The 17,405-nt window shown below is 34.3% G+C and overlaps 1 protein-coding gene across 1 annotated transcript in view; it reads left to right on the top strand.

The window, feature by feature from the left end:
* Positions 1-1,258: 1,258 nt before the first annotated feature.
* Cph (BCL11 transcription factor chronophage) overlaps positions 1,259-17,405 on the top strand; it is a 120,848-nt gene continuing 104,701 nt past the window's right edge. Inside the window, exon 1 of the mRNA XM_074125344.1 lies at positions 1,259-2,124. Coding sequence (XP_073981445.1) covers positions 2,088-2,124 — 37 coding nt within the window. The 5' untranslated portion in view covers positions 1,259-2,087. The remainder of the gene's footprint in view (positions 2,125-17,405) is intronic.

The raw sequence follows: 17,405 nt of genomic DNA on the forward strand, positions 1-17,405 counted from the left end.
TTTTTTTTTGTGAGCCAGAACACCTACTTCCGTATTTTTTACTTCCGCTGTAAGGAGTATGTTTGCTAAATTTGGTCTGAAATCTTGCAGTTTTTGGATTTACATATAATACGTTCTTAATGATATAAGCGATCTCCAGTGGCATGATTCTTTTATATAAATTAGTAAGTAAAGTAAAGTATAGTAAGTGCCTACTTTTTCAGGTGGGCTTTACATCCAACTGCCAATTAGTTGTCGTGGACTGATGCGACTAGTAAACATGCTTTACTATAAATTTCTCATATTAACCATCAAAGGTATAGACTGGGAATATAGCCTAGTACCGCAATACATCTTAGCTTTGCGGGTCTAGCCTCTAAACCTCTCGGCTATCGTGGAACATGATCATTTTATACATGTTATTCTCTAGTTTAGAGAAGAGAGGCTGCAAGTATCCATACTTCTGATCCGTTTAAGGAATAACATCTGTTCTCTCACTTCTTCACTCTGTTCAAATCTCGTTATCTCATAGGTACAATTCTCTGGAAGAGAGGAATTAGAAGGCTGAAGATGTTCATGGCGAGAGGACCCCATAAAAAGACAAATTAATTTCGAACTTCCTGTGGTTTTTTTTTTTTTAAAGCAAGTGTAAACTTCCGGTGAATCAGCCGGAACCTCACTTACAAAGGGGTTAAAAGAAAGTAAAAAGTAATAAAATAATAATACTGAAAATATAGTTTTTTTATTTTAATCAATTAAAACAATATTTTCAATCATTTTGAGTCGGATGTTAGCGATCAATTATCACATCTTTATTTGGCTTCTTTTATTTTTAAGGAACTCAGATAATTTTATTTTATTATTTTTTTAAAAGTAATTTTAGTCTTAAACTTTTTATGATGGAATAATTGAGGTATAAACGGACAAGTTTAAACGTGAAAATAGGGGATGATAGACGGGGAATACGTGTGTAGGTGTGTGTGTGTTAGTTTTGCTCGTGTGTGCGTGCGGGGGGTGTGGTCAGTGAGTGACCAATGTACTGGCCAGACTAGTGAAAGTATTTTCAGCAGAAGGAGTGGTGGATTTTGATGGGCCAGACCCTCATTGAGAGGGCGTGTGTTTTAGTAGTAGTGACCTGGGGGCATTGTAAATATACACTCATACAATGATACTTACGTAAACAACAACAACAAAAAAGTAGCAGCCCCCCCCCCCGACAGTTTAATGCAAAAAAAAGACGGCTGGAGAAAAAAAAAAAAAATAAATAACCAGGCTAAGGCTAAAGTTAGAGATGTGGCGCTACTACAGGCCATGGACAGAACTAGCCCAACTTGTACTGTAGCCCCAACTTGGTCCTGCGTCCTAGTAGATATCTCTATCTCTATCTTCTACTCATAGTATCTCTGTCACACGCCCATCCTTTCCCACCGCACTTCATCCACGGCTCTCACTCTTTCTCCCCCCTCCTTACCAGAAACTATATACCTCTTCTTGTAGAGACTATAGAGGCCGGCCCCTAGCCGACCGCCTTGTAGCACGAGACTAGCCGATCAACACCGAACGCTGGACCCAGGTCGTTCTGCTGGCCGCACGCTATTCAGTGACTCTCCGACCGACCCGAGAGTTATTGGCCGAACGTTGTCCCTTAGGAGCTGGGAGTAAACAATAAAAAAAACAAAAACAAAAAAACGTTAACGTCCGTACTTAATTTCAAAAATCTTGACCTTTTTTAATCAAAGCTGTTATTAGATGGACATTTAAGTTTTTACTCGTTTTAGTATTTTATAAATTGCAAATTTGTTATTTATTTAAAAGTTTTAATTTTAATTTTTTTTTTTTTAAGTTTTCTTTTAATCCAGTTTTTTCTTTTATCCAATTAAAATTATTTCCAACCAAATGTATTCATTCGGTAATCGTTATTATCTGGTAGTGTCAGTGAGTGGTTACGGCCGAAATATTATTATCAGCCGTTCAAGAGGTTAAAGAAAGAAAAAAAAAATAACTTAAAGCTTGGAAAGAAAAAAAGCTCGGAAAACCTTGAAAAACAAAAGAAAAAAACCGGAAACCAGAAAATTTCTACATCCAAAATTTTCCAAGGAATTTCCAAGATGAGGATTAAGATGCCGGCTGTTCGGATCGCACAAGGTAAATAATCTATTTTATCTTACATCTTATTTATTTATTTATTTTTATTATTTGTTGACAATATTTTTTCGTAATTTTTATATATATTTTTTCGGTGCACACGTATTTATCCTGTTTCCATTTTCATTGATAGATCTTTAAAAAAAATACAGAAATAAACAAAAACAAAAATATTCGTAGAAGTACGCGGCAATTTGCGAACACTTCAGCCGTGTTTTCCGGCGGGGATAAAAAGTGATTATTTACTCATCTATTAAAAATAATTAAATTTTTATTACCAACTTTATTAAATTAATTATAGCTCTTCAAAAAAAATGATGATAATTTTGTTTTTAAGTCTTATTAGTCTTATTAGACATTTAAATTAATAAGGTAATCAATTGGTTTAAATAAACGATTCTTTAATTTTCTATTTTCAAATACAAAGTTGACGTTTTTAATAAAAAATTATGATAAGAATAATTAGCTTTATTTTACTTTTTATTAAGTCATTTATACTTGAAAGTAATTTGTACGTAAATAATTCGAGACCATTATTATAATTTTGTTTTTAATTATAAATAAGAATAAAATACATTATGTAAACAATTAGATCAATAAACAATAAAAAAAAAAAATTGTCTAGTAGACAGCAAATTTTCTTTTTGAAAAGCAAAATCTCTCGCTTCAAGCTTATCTCAGCTGGTCGTAATAGATATTCTTAAAAAGTTGTGCTTCTTTAAATTTATGACTAACACCCCCGCAATAATAAACAAAGAAAAACACGTTTATCACCATTTATGTTTGACACCTTATTATTATTATTATTTTTTGATTATTTATTTCAGATAATACCTATATTCGTATATATAAACATTGCATATATTTTACTTAAAATTCGAAAGCGTTAAATTTCTATTAAAAAAATAATAACAAATTTTGATCAACCGTCTTTATTTTAAAAGTACGTCAAAACTACAAAAAAACAAAACAAAAAATGTTTCATCGAAATATAAATCGATTCTTCTAAACAAATAATGATTGAATCAATTAAAATAATTATAAGATCTTTTTCCTCATACTATATGGAGTGACAGAAACGACCCACTAAAGTAAAGGGCTAATATAAAGTGTGCCCATTGTCCGGCCAAAGATTTGCATTTCACCCCCTAGCCAATGGTCAGTTGAAATGCAAACATTTTTTCTCTATTATGGAGCCCCCCTTTTTTTTTTTTTTTTAAGCTAATGGAGACCCCTCTGATTTTTTTCGCCCCTTAATTATTAAGGACACGTGTCGATGCTTAGATATCACTGTAAAAGATTTAATGGAAATTACTATTCAAAAAGAATTCAAGTAAAAATAAAATTACTAGTTCCATAGTATAAGCGCGTTTTTTGTGCCTTAAATATTATTATAAGTTTAATAATTTAAAAAGAAAGTGATATACTTGTGCTGTAACTAAAATTAAAATCAAAGTAGCTTAAAACTTTCCAAGTTAAAGCTTACGGGGAATGGATTATCCAGGGTTAAATGTACGAGGTAATTGACACTTTATTGTAACTAGTAAAGTAAAGTAATGCCTATTTTTTTCAGGCGAGCTTTACGTCCAACTACCAAATTAGGTGTCGTGGACGGAGGCGATTAGCAAACATACTTTACTGTAAAATTTCTCATATTAACCATTAAAGGTATAGACTAGCACCGCAATACATCTTAGCATTGCGGGTCTAGCCTCTAACCGCTCGGCTATTCGTGGCGACTAGCAAACATACTTTACTGCAAAATTTCTCATATTAACCATTAAAGGTATAGACTAACACCGCAATACAATCTTAGCATTGCGGGTCTAGCCTCTAACCGTTCGGCTATTCGTGGCACCTTTATATTGTCACTTCTCCTCCAAAAAGCCTGTCTAAAATTAAACCCACGTTCTTTGAAATTTACTATTCCAATATTGACTAAAAGTTGATTGGTCTCTTTTGTTTCTTGGGGGTAAAAAAAAAGGCGATAAAAGTCAAATAAAAGATTTACGTTTACCAGATTCTTTATGCAGTTTATGGCGTACAAATATTTATTTATTAGAAATAATGGAAACCTTAATATATATACCTAAACGAGCAATCTCAATTTTCCTTTATATTTTAAATTTATTTTACATTTTCTTATCTATAGTTAATTTATTTCATTTATTATTGTCAACATTATTTTTCCTTCATTGTCTTTACAATTAGTTTTGTTTCGTAAAAGTTATAAAACACTTGTTTCTAATAAAAAGAAAAAGAATACGAAAATAAAAAGAAAAATGGTACGTGTCTTATCAAAGTTATTATCACAGTAGCAGTACTTAATGTATCTCTTTTTAAAAGAATCTTTTGTTCAAAATTTTGTAGTCCATTATTTTTTTTTTTTTTTTAAGTGGTTAAAAAATGTCTGTAAAATATAATTTAGCATGTAACTTGTAAGACTTCATTTTTATTTATTTATGTATTTATTTTTGTTTGCGAGTGTTAATTTTTGTGTTTTACTACTTCTACATTCTTTCCATAAATGGTTGTGAATTGTGCCCAATCATAGAGTTTATTTTTATCCTTTTTTTTTAAATCACCGCTAATCAGGATAAAGTTTTGTTGAATAACAAGTCCAGAATTAGTGGCCCAGTTGTTCCCTTTTTTTTTGAAGGTTAATTTTTCCATAAAAAAATGATTAAGCATTTTCTTTTGAAGCAACTTTCTCAACTTTACGTTGATATTAAATAATTAAGGGTGGAAAATGCTTTTTTATCTAATTTTATTTTCTCATAAATCTTTCATGATCACTTTCGTTGTCTGATCTTTTTTCGTTCAGATATTTCCGGCTTATAACAAGTTGTAATCTAGTAAAGGACTTTTATTATTTTATATCAGTGGTTATTTTAAAAGTTAAAAGCTTTTTTTTTTGCCGGCTTTAATATCTAGAGCATTTTCACTGCACTGCCGGCCTTTACGTAGTGTTCTCTCGTTATAGGCAACACACTCTGTGTGACTAGAAATGAGCTATAAAGGTTGTTTTTTTTTTTTTTAACTTAAGACATGGAAATTGATTACGGGGTCACATGCACCCTTTTATTTGCCTTCCAAAAATTTCAAATTGTTAAGTTCACATATTGCTTTGAACTTATCATTAAACTTTAATTTATCTTCAAAAGAAAAAAAAAAAAATTTACGGTTAATTCACCGTGAGAAAGTGCATCAAGGTCAAAAATCTAAGCAACAGGAAATAGGAGAATCGCAGGAATAGGGCTGAAGAGGGGAAGGGGAGAAGTGCTTTTGACTTTGCACTTTCTTCCCCCTCGTATTGTACATTTATCATTTTTGCATCCATTGCAGCAGATGACGTTTGCCAGCGCGCTGTTTAATTTTGAGGTTATATCAAGTCAACTTATAAAGAAATGATAAGCTAATATGGACGAAAAGTAATATTTTATTTAAATTTAGAGTTTTTAAAATATCTTTATAATAAAATGCCATAAAACCATAAATTATTCTTAGATGACACATTAGAGGGGTGCCCAAAAGTTATGTGAGTACACAATATGGTAACAGGAAATCTTTATTAATAAATCGCGCTTCCGGTAGAAGCATTGCAAGACCAAATTCGTGCTTTTTTTGGCAAAGCTTTACATAAAGAAAGTAACGCCTATTTTTTTTTTAAAGAGAGCTTAACTGCCAAATGAGAAGTCTTAGATAGGTATTAACCTCTCCAGGCGTACAAATTAACTAAAAATCAGGATTTCGTCCCTTTAAGACGTATTAATTTTTTGATCACGCTATTTGATATGTACTGCTCGCTGAAAACCTGTTTTTGCTTTTACTTGTAGGCTTTAGTTTGAAGTATCAATTTCAGTAAGGCTCCACGACAGCCGAGCGGTTATAGGCTAGCAAAGCTAAGATGTATTGTGGACATAGGACCTAGGCTATATTCCCAGTCTATACCTTTAAAAGTTAATATGAGAAATTTGCAGTAAAGTATGTTTGCTAGTCGCCACGGAAGTCGAGCGGATAGAGGCTAGACCCGCAATGCTAAGATGTATTGCGGTACTAGGCTGTATTTCCAGTCTATACCTTTAATGGTTAATATGAGAAATTTGCAGTAAAGTATGTTTCTTAGTCGCCTCCGTACATGACACCTAATTTGGTAGTTGGAGGTAAAGTCTGCCTGAAAAAGTAGCCATTACTTTACTTTTTCCAGTAAGGTCTTATCATCTATTAAATTAGTATGATGTTTTTATTCATATAATAGTATGAGAAAAAGACGTGTGATTGTTCAGGCCAAGATTTTCCAACTCAGAGGACCTGAATGAATTTCCAAAGAAAACTCATCTAGAAGTAAGAAAAATTAAAACGATCGGTTCTGGTTTGTTTACGCCGGTTTTATTCGTACTTTAAAGCAAAAAACGGTCGCTAACAAAGCTCAGCTGTGGGAAGGCCGTAAAAGGTCGACGACGTCTTCTTCTTGTTGCGCTAATAAAAAGACAAGAAAAAAAAAAGAAAAGTTTTTTAAAGTTTACCGCCACACAGCGCACCGCCGGCAAGAGTTTTGGTGTGCTGTGTGGGGGTAGTTCTTCCACCGCCTCCAGCTGGCCACAAATTGCGCGCATGCTCACTACAGAGGCGGCAATCGTTCTGGTGATATACTTTCTTTCTTTTCTTTCTTTTTGCCACCGCCGCCGCTCTATCCAAGATCACCTTCTTCCAACACCGCCCCCACTCCAACCCCTTCCATCTATTTTCTTAACTCCCCCCCACCTTCTTGCTAGATTATCATACCATTCAAAAAACCTTAAGTTTTATTTTATTCTTTTTTTGTTTTGTGCGAGAGGCCTTTTCACTTCTGCTGCAGTTCCTATGTTTTATTCGTTTAATTTCTGTTTTGTTAACTCTTAACTGTGATTTCTCATTACTTCGATCAAAACAGGTTTGTACTTTTATTCGTTTTTACACTCTTTTTCGCCTATGAAAAGCGGAAGTATTACAATCGAGTAAGAAATTGAGTTTTCACCGGATATACATAAAACTACACTCGCTAGTGATACTGAGCAATCGGAAGTGATTCTTTTGCTCATAAGAGCAGCTTTTGGGATCCGGAAGAACTTAGATTTGGAAATGTCCTTTTTGAGCGTTTTTTTTGCTTTCAATTTCACTCATGAACAATTTCTTTTAAGTTCTAATATCCCGTCTTACACAGTCTGTCTAAGAGGAAGACCTCTTAGTTTTATTTAATTTTTTTTGTATGTAAATTAGTTTTAAGGAGGAGTTCGGTTACGACAAGGTTCCCTCAAAAGTCAAAGTCTTAGGAATCAAAAATAAAGCCAAGAAAATTTTCGTACCTAATTACCTAATTTTAAAAATTAAAAATTGTCATAAAAAGAAAGTGCTGTGAGCGGTTTCCGGCCAGCGCACATTAGTTGCCATGAATTCGTGAACAGGTGGCCATCCAATGATGCGTAGCCTACTTCGCGCAAAATGGGAATTAGGTGGGTTTGGATCAGATAACAGTTGGCCAAATTAGCCAATTTGGATCTATTCATACATCTTAGTCGGTGATTGTAACTGCAAGCACAGAAAATCATGGGTGGGTTTACGCCAATGAGAGGGGTGAGGGAGAGATTTTAATGAACAAATAAGAATAATAAGGCGCCACGGTAGCCGAGCGGTTAGAGGCTAGACCTGCAAAGCTAAGATGTATTGCGGTTCTAGGCTATATTCCCAGTCCTATACCTTTAATGGTTAATATGAGAAATTCATAGTAAAGTATGTTTGCTAGTCGCCTCCGTCCACGGCACCTAATTGGTAGTAGTTGGATGTAAAGTCAGCCCGAAAAAATCGGCTTTACTTTACTTTTGTTTAAATAAGAACAATAAATCTGTATAGATTTTTATTTTTTATTCTTCTTAATTCAAGATATAGACTTAAGTTAACAGAATGACTTTTCTTGAAAACAACCAGAAACAATTTGTTGCGGAACAAATACAAATCCTTAACTCAGCACCACATGTGGCCAATTTCATAGGACAAACAACACAGAAAACAAAACAGACGGACAAATAAGAGAACACAAATAGAGTTTTTAGATAGAGGAAGTCTGTTTTGAGTGAAAATGTTATGACTGTGGACAGTAGTTTGGTGGAAGGAGGCGCCCTTATCTGCAACCACCTGACCTGTCCGTATGAGGAGGTGGAGGAAGTGGCTATGGATATTTGTAGTAGACAAATTTGTCCAAACATTTGAAGCCCCTGCACAAAGTCACTGTTCTCAGACGACCCTTATGGGCCGGCCACTCTAAGGAGTTGTTATGTCGGTCAAACTTCAAACGGACCTCAACATCCTTGCCGCCTTCGCCCTTTTTTTCTCTCTCTTAGTAGAACCTTCATCTTTTTTTTTTTTTTTTTTGTCACTTTACGTTTCCGCCCGCTCTTTCTGTCTGCACTTGTACAAACATAAACATCATTTCTGCCACACTAAAACTTCATTTTCAGTTTTAAAGACATTTAGACTCCACGGGTCAAAAAAAATTATATATATATGTAAGAGATTCTTATTTTTACCTTCTAGTTGAATGACTTCCGTTCTTATTTTGCTTTTTTCTTCTTTTTATTTTATTTTTTGTATTGTCCACTGCCCACTTCACTGTACAGTGCCTTTTTCTGTTGACCATTGTTGCCTTTAGTGTTTGTAAACCTCTTATACAAAAGTCCTTCTTTGTTTACACTCATTAAGAGTTCTCTGTTTATGCCTTCATTTGTGTGAGTGTGTGAGCGTGTCTCTGTTAACTTAAAGTTGTTTACATTTTTGTTTACAATTTTTTACAAAATTGTTTGCACAATAAACTAATTTTTTTCCATTTATTTTATTTTTTTTTAGAAAATTGTCTACAATTAAATTTTTTTAGAAATCTAGAGACCAGAAAAACATTTACTGTGTGCTTTCTTGACTTCTGGTCAAAATTTGCTAATAGGAAGTAGATTATATAGAATAAGATATCGCTAAAAATCGTTTGAAAATCGCAATTATTCACTTATATTTGTAACATTACCTTAAAAAATTGATCTTTAAGTTATCTTTCGAGTTACTTACGGCTTACATGTATCTTTGATTGTATCCATCGTAGCGCGCATGTTTATTGTGAAAAACTGATCGGTTTCAAATATTCGTCCATCATCAGAGGTGGATTAAAAACAGTTTGGTGTAGAGATTTTGATCTTGACTTATGTCGTTACCGTCTAAAGTGAGGTTGATTACATGATGTGACTGTTACTCAAAATATTAATGAATTGTATAACATTTTTGGTTAAATAATGAAGTCTTGTACTTCTTTAACAGTTCTGTACGCTTCAGTGACGTGTAATGCTTTAGAATTGTAAAGCAAGAGTTGTACTTTATACGTGGTAAGCGCACAAATTTAAGAAGAAAACATGGAATTATATCAGTCAGCAGGTGTACTGCGATACGGTAATGTCCTAAGTCAGGTCAAAAATCTCTTCACTAAACTGAATAATCCCCCCCTCTGATGATGCATGAAGATCCGAAACCAGCTCGAGATACAATAAACACGCACGCTACAACATGATAAAATCAAAGATATTATCCAGCAGTGCCACGTATTAAACAGTCCAGTTTTGTCAGGCTTAATTTATTACATGTCTATATTACATTATTACATTATCAAAAATTATGATTAATGCCTTAAGTATTATCAACACAATTTATGTAAGCAAAACAACTTGGCCTTTTAAGGTAAAATGCCTAGCAATTAATTAATTTAATAGTTTTCAAAAAAAAAAAAAAATCAAACTAGAATAAAGTGTTATTCATGTTGATACCTGTTAAAACAAAACACTTAGAATTCACATTTTATTCTTGACACAATCTTAGAAAAGGGTCCATTTTTATTCCAGTAAATATTTATTTATATTTTTTATGTTCAAACTTCAGAGTGCATGCTCCAGAGTAAATGTTTACATTGCACATTTATGAATTTTTTTTATGGAACCCCCCTCCTTCCCATATAAAACATAAAACAATTATGCCGTTCTATGATGCAATAATTGTGCAAGGTCGTATATTATGCCTCCGTCTTCTTGGCCACTTTTTTATTTTTTATTTTTTTATGCCGCATGTGCAATACTATTGCGTACCTACATGATGTCAGCACACACACATACACACGCAGATAACGTTTTAATTAAAACCCATATCCTGTAAAAATGGATACAGATAAGGTGTCTTAGAGCCATAATCTCTTTAGTCGACGTTTTATGGAATTTTTCAGAGAGAGAGAGGGAGAGAGGTGACTTTTTCCGGTTGAATAACTGTAATAATGCAGATAAAGTTGTTCTTTTAGTATTCGAAGATATTTTAATGTCGGGCCCCCATATTTGTGACTTGAATTAATAAAATTATTTCACCTGAGATTAAGATGTAGATGGCAGGTATATTTATTTAATTTTTAGAGTAATAAACTCTGATGTAATTTCTTTACCTGTTTTTTTACAACTTAACAACACCTACTGGGCTGTAGATTCTTTAAACTGAAGGAATTTACTGATTCAGTGTTTTGGTCCAAATCTCTGCAAGAACGGGAAGTCTTACTACGATCAGCTTCCTGTACTTCTACCCCTCCACAAATATTCTAATTGACTTACTTACTCCATACAAACAACTTTTTACGAACCCACAGGAATGTGCAGCGTACAAAGTTATAAGGGAAGTTTTGCTAGTTTTAGAGGGGGATTCATTAAAATGGTATAACTAATCTAATACTTTTTCGATTTAATCGAAATTAGCACACCATTGTCTAAAGAATTTTAATACAGTATAGCAGGAAATACTGGATTCCAACGAGGAGATCACAGGTTCAAATCCAGCAGCTGGCACTAAATTTTTTCTTCCGAAAAGCTTCTTAACAGCTGACTGTTTGGTGATAGTTATCTGTAACTAGAGAACAATGTCCGGAGGCCTGCAGTGCACTAAGTAAAGCTCCGGGCGCCAATCACCTCAGTTGTTGACGAGCTTTAAATTAAAAAAAAATACAGCATCCAATTTTCATCATAAAATACGATTTAATCCAATAATGGATCGTTTGGGTTGGGGATGCAGTAAAGAAGAACAATCCCCTCCTAAGTTTGAAAATATTTGCCGTTCACCCAATAGGCTTTGTGCCATCCGCGTCAGAAGTATGGCTACAACCATTTCTTCTGCAACATCATGAACCATTTGAGATTGTGATTAGCTTCCATAATTGTCATTAACGTAGGATAATCAATACCTTAATTAACATCAATGTCAAAATCTTCAGACCGAAATTGTTGGGCTCGTGTTGCACATGTTTTTGCCTTATTAATTTTATTTATCACAGAGGCACCACGGTAGCCGAGCGGTTAGAAGCTATACCCGCAAAGCTAATATGTATTGCGGTACTAGGCTATATTCCCAGTCTATACCTTTAATGGTTAATATGAGAAATTTATAGTAAAGTATGTTTGCTAGTCGCCACGATAGCCGAGCGGTTAGAGGCTAGACCCGCAAAGCTAATATGTATTGCGGTACTAGGCTATATTCCCAGTCTATACCTTTAATGGTTAATATGAGAAATTTATAGTAAAGTATGTTTGCTAGTCGCCACGATAGCCGAGCGGTTAGAGGCTAGACCCGCAAAGCTAATATGTATTGCGGTACTAGGCTATATTCCCAGTCTATACCTTTAATGGTTAATATGAGAAATTTATAGTAAAGTATGTTTGCTAGTCGCCACGATAGCCGAGCGGTTAGAGGCTAGACCCGCAAAGCTAAGATGTATTGCGGTACTAGGCTATATTCCCAGTCTACACCTTTAATGGTTAACATGAGAAATTTATAGTAAAGTATGTTTGCTAGTCGCCACCGTCTACGACACCTAATTTGGTAGTTGGACGTAAAGCCGCCTGAAAAAAATAGGCGATTACTTTACTTTTTATTTATCACAGAGTATAGCAATCAATACATCGTGTGAAGATAGATATCTGAACATGAAGCTATTTATCTACTTTTCGAACAGATATTTTTTTCTATCCTCAATAATCAAACTATTAATATTAAAACGCTATAATATTATAGTTGAACTTGAGTTAGGCTTAGATAACTTTTAGTTCGTTTAATGCTACCGCTTGGAGATTATAAGAGTAATTTTATCGGACTTTATTAGTAATGGGCTTCATCGGTCAAGTCCAACTTGTGTTCTATCTGCCCACAACTATTTTTTAGATGGAATACTTTGGGCCGGAAGTTATCTAAGAATCTATAATGAGAAGTTTAGTGTTCTCTATTGTTGTTGGCTGTGTACATAGTTTAGATAAAAAAAATTGTAATATGTCTAATATAATATTTACGTAATTTTCGTGTTGAAGGTTCTAGTTAACGTCTACGCATGTTTAGACAGGTGTTTTAGTCAAAGTAATGTGTTTGTATATATATGTATTTATGAAAACAATAATCTCCTAAATGTATCTAAAAATGAGCTCCTATTACATGGCTTTTACAATGAAAGAGAGAACTACCATGTAATAGAACTAGTTCATTAACAGATGTATTGGTGCATCTGAAACAGTTTGGGAGGTTTCTTTTTTTTCAAAAAACTTTCTCAGACGTTAGGAGGAAAAAAAATGAATGAAAAGTTTGAAATGAATGAGAGACACAAAAGACAAAAGAAAGGACGACCTGTGTGAAATAAAGAAGTGAGTTGAAGTGACTTAAATGTCTTTTTTTCCCGGTAAGGAAGCTTCCGATCACTTATATTTCCCGTCGTGTCCTCTCAGTTAACAATCTACATGACTAGTTTCCCGTTCACTGGGTCGGTCTAGGCACTGGATTGTGGAAATAGTCTGAAGAAGTTTACTTCTGAAGAGGCAATAGTTGTTAGAAAAAGAAAGGACCCACCACAGGAAATATGGACCAATTAAAAACACGAGGGATCATTGGCTCTAGCTCATCATCATCATCACTCTGTCCTCTTCTAAGACACTCTCGCTCTCCTTACAGTCTCCACTCCTGGTGATTGTTCCGTCAGGCGTTACTGTTATCTGTCCTACGGCGGAGTTAAAGGAACACTCCGCTTATTTACGTGTCTTTACTGGCTGTTTGCCAGACTAGATTTTTCTCTCGCATATCCTCAATGGAATCAATCACTCACACGATTTTCTCTTACTACGTAATTAAGTTTTCCAGAAACTTACAATGTGCAAGAAAAAGTAGATGACGTCAATATCATTTTCGGGGGAAAAAAATCGCTAAACACTACAAATATTTGTTTTCCCGAAATATGGCACTTCCGGTTGGCCATTTTTCTCATATAATTGAAATTTTTATTACATATTTAATTCCTATAAATAAAAAGTAAAGTAAAGTAATTGCATATTTTTTCAGGCAGACTTTACATCCAGCTATCAAATTAGGTGTCGTGGACGGAGGCGACTAGCAAACGTACTTCACTATAAATTTCTCGTATTAACCATTAAAGGTATAGACTGGGAATATAGCCTAGTACCGCTATACATCTTAGCTTTGCGGGTCTAGCCTCTAACCGCTCGGCTATCGTGGCGACTAGCAAACATACTGTACTGCAAAATTTCTCATATTAACCATTAAAGGTATAGACTGGGAATATAGCCTAGTACCGCAATACATCTTAGCTATGCGGGTCTAGCCTCTAACCGCTCGGCTACCGTGGCTTCTAGCAAACATACTTTACTAAAAATTTCTTTTATTAACCATTAAATAAAATCCAAGGCCTAAGACTGGGAATCGAACCCAGTACCACAATAGTAATTTCTATACATACTTAATTGGTAAATGAGTTCTAACATGCACTGTAACGGCTACGTAAGCCTAACCACCTTTCTTACCCATAATTCCCCTTATTTCCGGCAAAAAGTTTCTGATAAAAGTTGTAGAGCTATGTATGAACAATAAGAATGTCAAGTTTAAAGAAAATCGTAGCAGCTATTTTCGAAAAAAAATCTAAAAAAAAAACGGCAAAAATTGATTCTTTCGATTGGCTGATTTTGCCCGTAAGCTTATTGTCCAGGGCAAATGGTGGCACCTAAATTAGGAAACAAATTTAAACTTACACCAGAAATGCTTGACCAATTAAAAAAAAACTACCGCAAGATAAAGTTTACAACCTTAGGTATTAACCAAAACCGTAATTGCGGTTTCTTAGCATATACATAAGATTAAAAACCAGAAGTGTACAACCAGAAAGAAGAATTCATGCCCAAGGAACCAGTTTATGTCTAAAATAGTAAAAGAAAGTAATTCTGCAAAGTCACCCTGTTGTTCACTGGCTTAACGGTCACTTAATTTACCTACTCAGCTCACACATTATCATTACATAAACAAAATGGTTTTAATACTGTACAGAAAATAATTTAATACAGTGTTGTTGGACCAGTATTTTATAGACCATTCGTATGTTAGAAAAACTGTCTGTCCATGTTTTCTAACTAATTTCAGTTCATTATTAAAAATTAGGCAAATTAATTACCTATTATTTCAGATAGGCCAACTACCAAATTAGGTGTCTTGGACGGAGGCGACTAGCAAACATACTTCACTGTAAATTTCTCATATTAACCATTAAAGGTATAGACTGAGAATATAGCCTAGTACCGCAATACATCTTAGCTTTGCGGGTTTAGCCGTGGCGACTCAGTCCACACTTACTGCGTTATTAAAGAAATATTGATGCTTGCTTTAATATTATACATACGAATAAATGATTATAAATGAAAGTCTGATGTTACAGCTTTGCCAGAATCGCTTTAAAATTGATTTTCGAGACTTAAAACCATGTTTTTTTTTTTGGAAAAATAAAGGTTCAAATCGAAGTAACCAAATTCAAATTAAATTCTTTGGAAACCTGTCTAGATATTTGTTGAAAACTTGATTGGAAAGACATTTCTAATTAGTGACTACGCTTTCGATTCGTCTTTCTGGCAACATTCCGAGTGGGATTCTTGGGGAGGGAAGAATTTAAGCTGTTTAAGGGGAAAATTAAGAATTTATTCTGTTATCAAGTGCGATTTCTGAATGCTTATACTTATGTACTGCAGTCCTGTAATGTAATGTGTACCTGGAATGTAATTTAAAGCATAAAGAACCTAACCAAAATTATGAATTAAGATAATATTATTCCACCGGAAGTGCAGCTTTGCTGTATCTTTATCTCCGTAATTTCCTGTGTAAAATAGTTTTATTTGAACGATCCTTGAAATTTTATTTTGAAACTTTAATCTAACGGAAATATTGCTTTAGTGCTTTAGCGTAAAGGACTTGATCTTCGCTCTAACCGGCTCTTCATTAAGAAATGTTTGACGCGACAGTTTTTTTCCTTTTTTTAAACTTAAAAATAAAAGACAAAAATTTGGAAAATGGACTTACCGCTTTCTTTGATCTGGAGTAACCAATTTTTATTTCTATACTTCGTCCATCTTTCTAGTTTTAGAAACCCGCAGAGGAAATCCTTTTTGATCCAGAAAGAAAAGGACCTCCCCAAAACCATGCTACCTTTCCGCCCGCATGTTCACCTCATATTTCCCTTTCTTCCGCTCTTTCCTAACAGTTCTTCTTTCTCTTGTAGACATGTGTACTGGTTCTTCTTAAGTAAGGAGTACAACTCATTACAATATCAATGACACACTGACTGGTCCCACTCTGAAAGGGTTATCAGAGAACATTGAAAAGACGATTGTTCGTGGAGGTTATTTTAGCAAAAACAAAAAGTGTAAGAAGAACATTAGGAGTGCGTTCCTTGTGGCTCCAGGACTCCATGTTACCTCCATTGTAGTGTATCGCTCCCCCACACCCACCAATATACAAATACTAGAAGTGTTGAAGAAAAGGTGCACGACGAGTAAAGTTCTAACGGACTTTACTCACACTTTGATCGTGCGTACCAACTTTAAAGTCTATTTAATTTTATCTTTGCCATAACATTTAATAAATAAGTCCAGGCTTTCAGTTAATAAGCAGTGACATAAGTAAAGTAAGTAAAGTAATGCCTGTTTTTTCAGGCAGGCTTTACTTCCAACTACCAAATTAGGTGTCGTGGATGGAGGCGACTAGCTAACATACTGTACTGCAAAATTTCTCATATTAACCATTAAAGGTATAGACTGGGAATATAGCCTAGTACCGCAATCCATCTTAGCTTTGCGGGTCTAGCCTATAACCTCCTAACATACTTTACTATAAATTTTATAAGCTATTAAAGGTATAGACTGGGAATATAGCCTAGTACCGCAATACATCTCAGCATTGCGGGTCTAGCCTCTAACCGCTCGGCTACCGTGGCGACTAACATAAGTTTCACTAGATTTAATTAATTCTTTAAAAAAATCTTGATAAATATTTACGCTTATTAATTCTAATTAAAAAATGATAACAATTAAAAGAATAGAAAAAGAACAATAAAGCCTTGCTAAAATGTTATAACTATTATTAGTGACCGTAGTATGACAATTAATGTGGGCACAAACAGGGTAACGTGATTTTTTTTTTATCAGAAAACTTGATGGACTTACTTCCGCATATAGTTGTCACCTGTAATCTGCTGCCATTTTATCGTACATCTGACTGTTGTTGTTGTTGTTGTTAGAACTGTCTTTAATTGTTTCACGCTGTGAAGTCAATGTCCTCCATACATAGAGGACGTTCGTTATTCTTTAGTAGATAAGACTTTGGTTGGAAGAAATGTTAAGAGTAAAAAGGACTTCTTCCGGTTTGTTGGACACGTCCGCTTATTGTACGCCACGTTGGTTTTTGCTGTGTTTGTGTGTTTAGAACTGTGGCCAACTGTACAAGGATGACCTATAGAGCTGGTTTTTCTATAATTACAGCCGAAGTAATAAAAGATGTGGAGAGTATGACACGAAGTAAAGGACGAGTTATTGAGAGAAGTTGCGAGACATACCGACCGACGTACGGACAACCCAATCAAAGTTTGAAGAGGTTCCTATCAATATTCGTGGACATAACAACGTCATGCTAAGATTTTTTTTTTTTTTTTTCTTTTATCAATATTTTGTTGTGCGCTTGCGCGACATAATTCAAAGATAACAAGCGTCTTTATTTTGTTTACGATTAGACGACTATATAGCCTAGGCACTGTGCTCTTGACGTAGCCGTAAATACAGAAATAAAAAACAAAAATTACAATCTTTGGCAATTTCATTCATAATTAAAATAATACGCAATGAGGAACCGTTATGTTTTTTGTTTTTGTTTACAAT

The sequence above is a fragment of the Rhodnius prolixus genome, unplaced genomic scaffold (genome assembly GCF_049639745.1).
Source record: "Rhodnius prolixus isolate KJV_2025 unplaced genomic scaffold, Rpr scaffold_1, whole genome shotgun sequence".
Classification (NCBI taxonomy): domain Eukaryota; kingdom Metazoa; phylum Arthropoda; class Insecta; order Hemiptera; family Reduviidae; genus Rhodnius; species Rhodnius prolixus.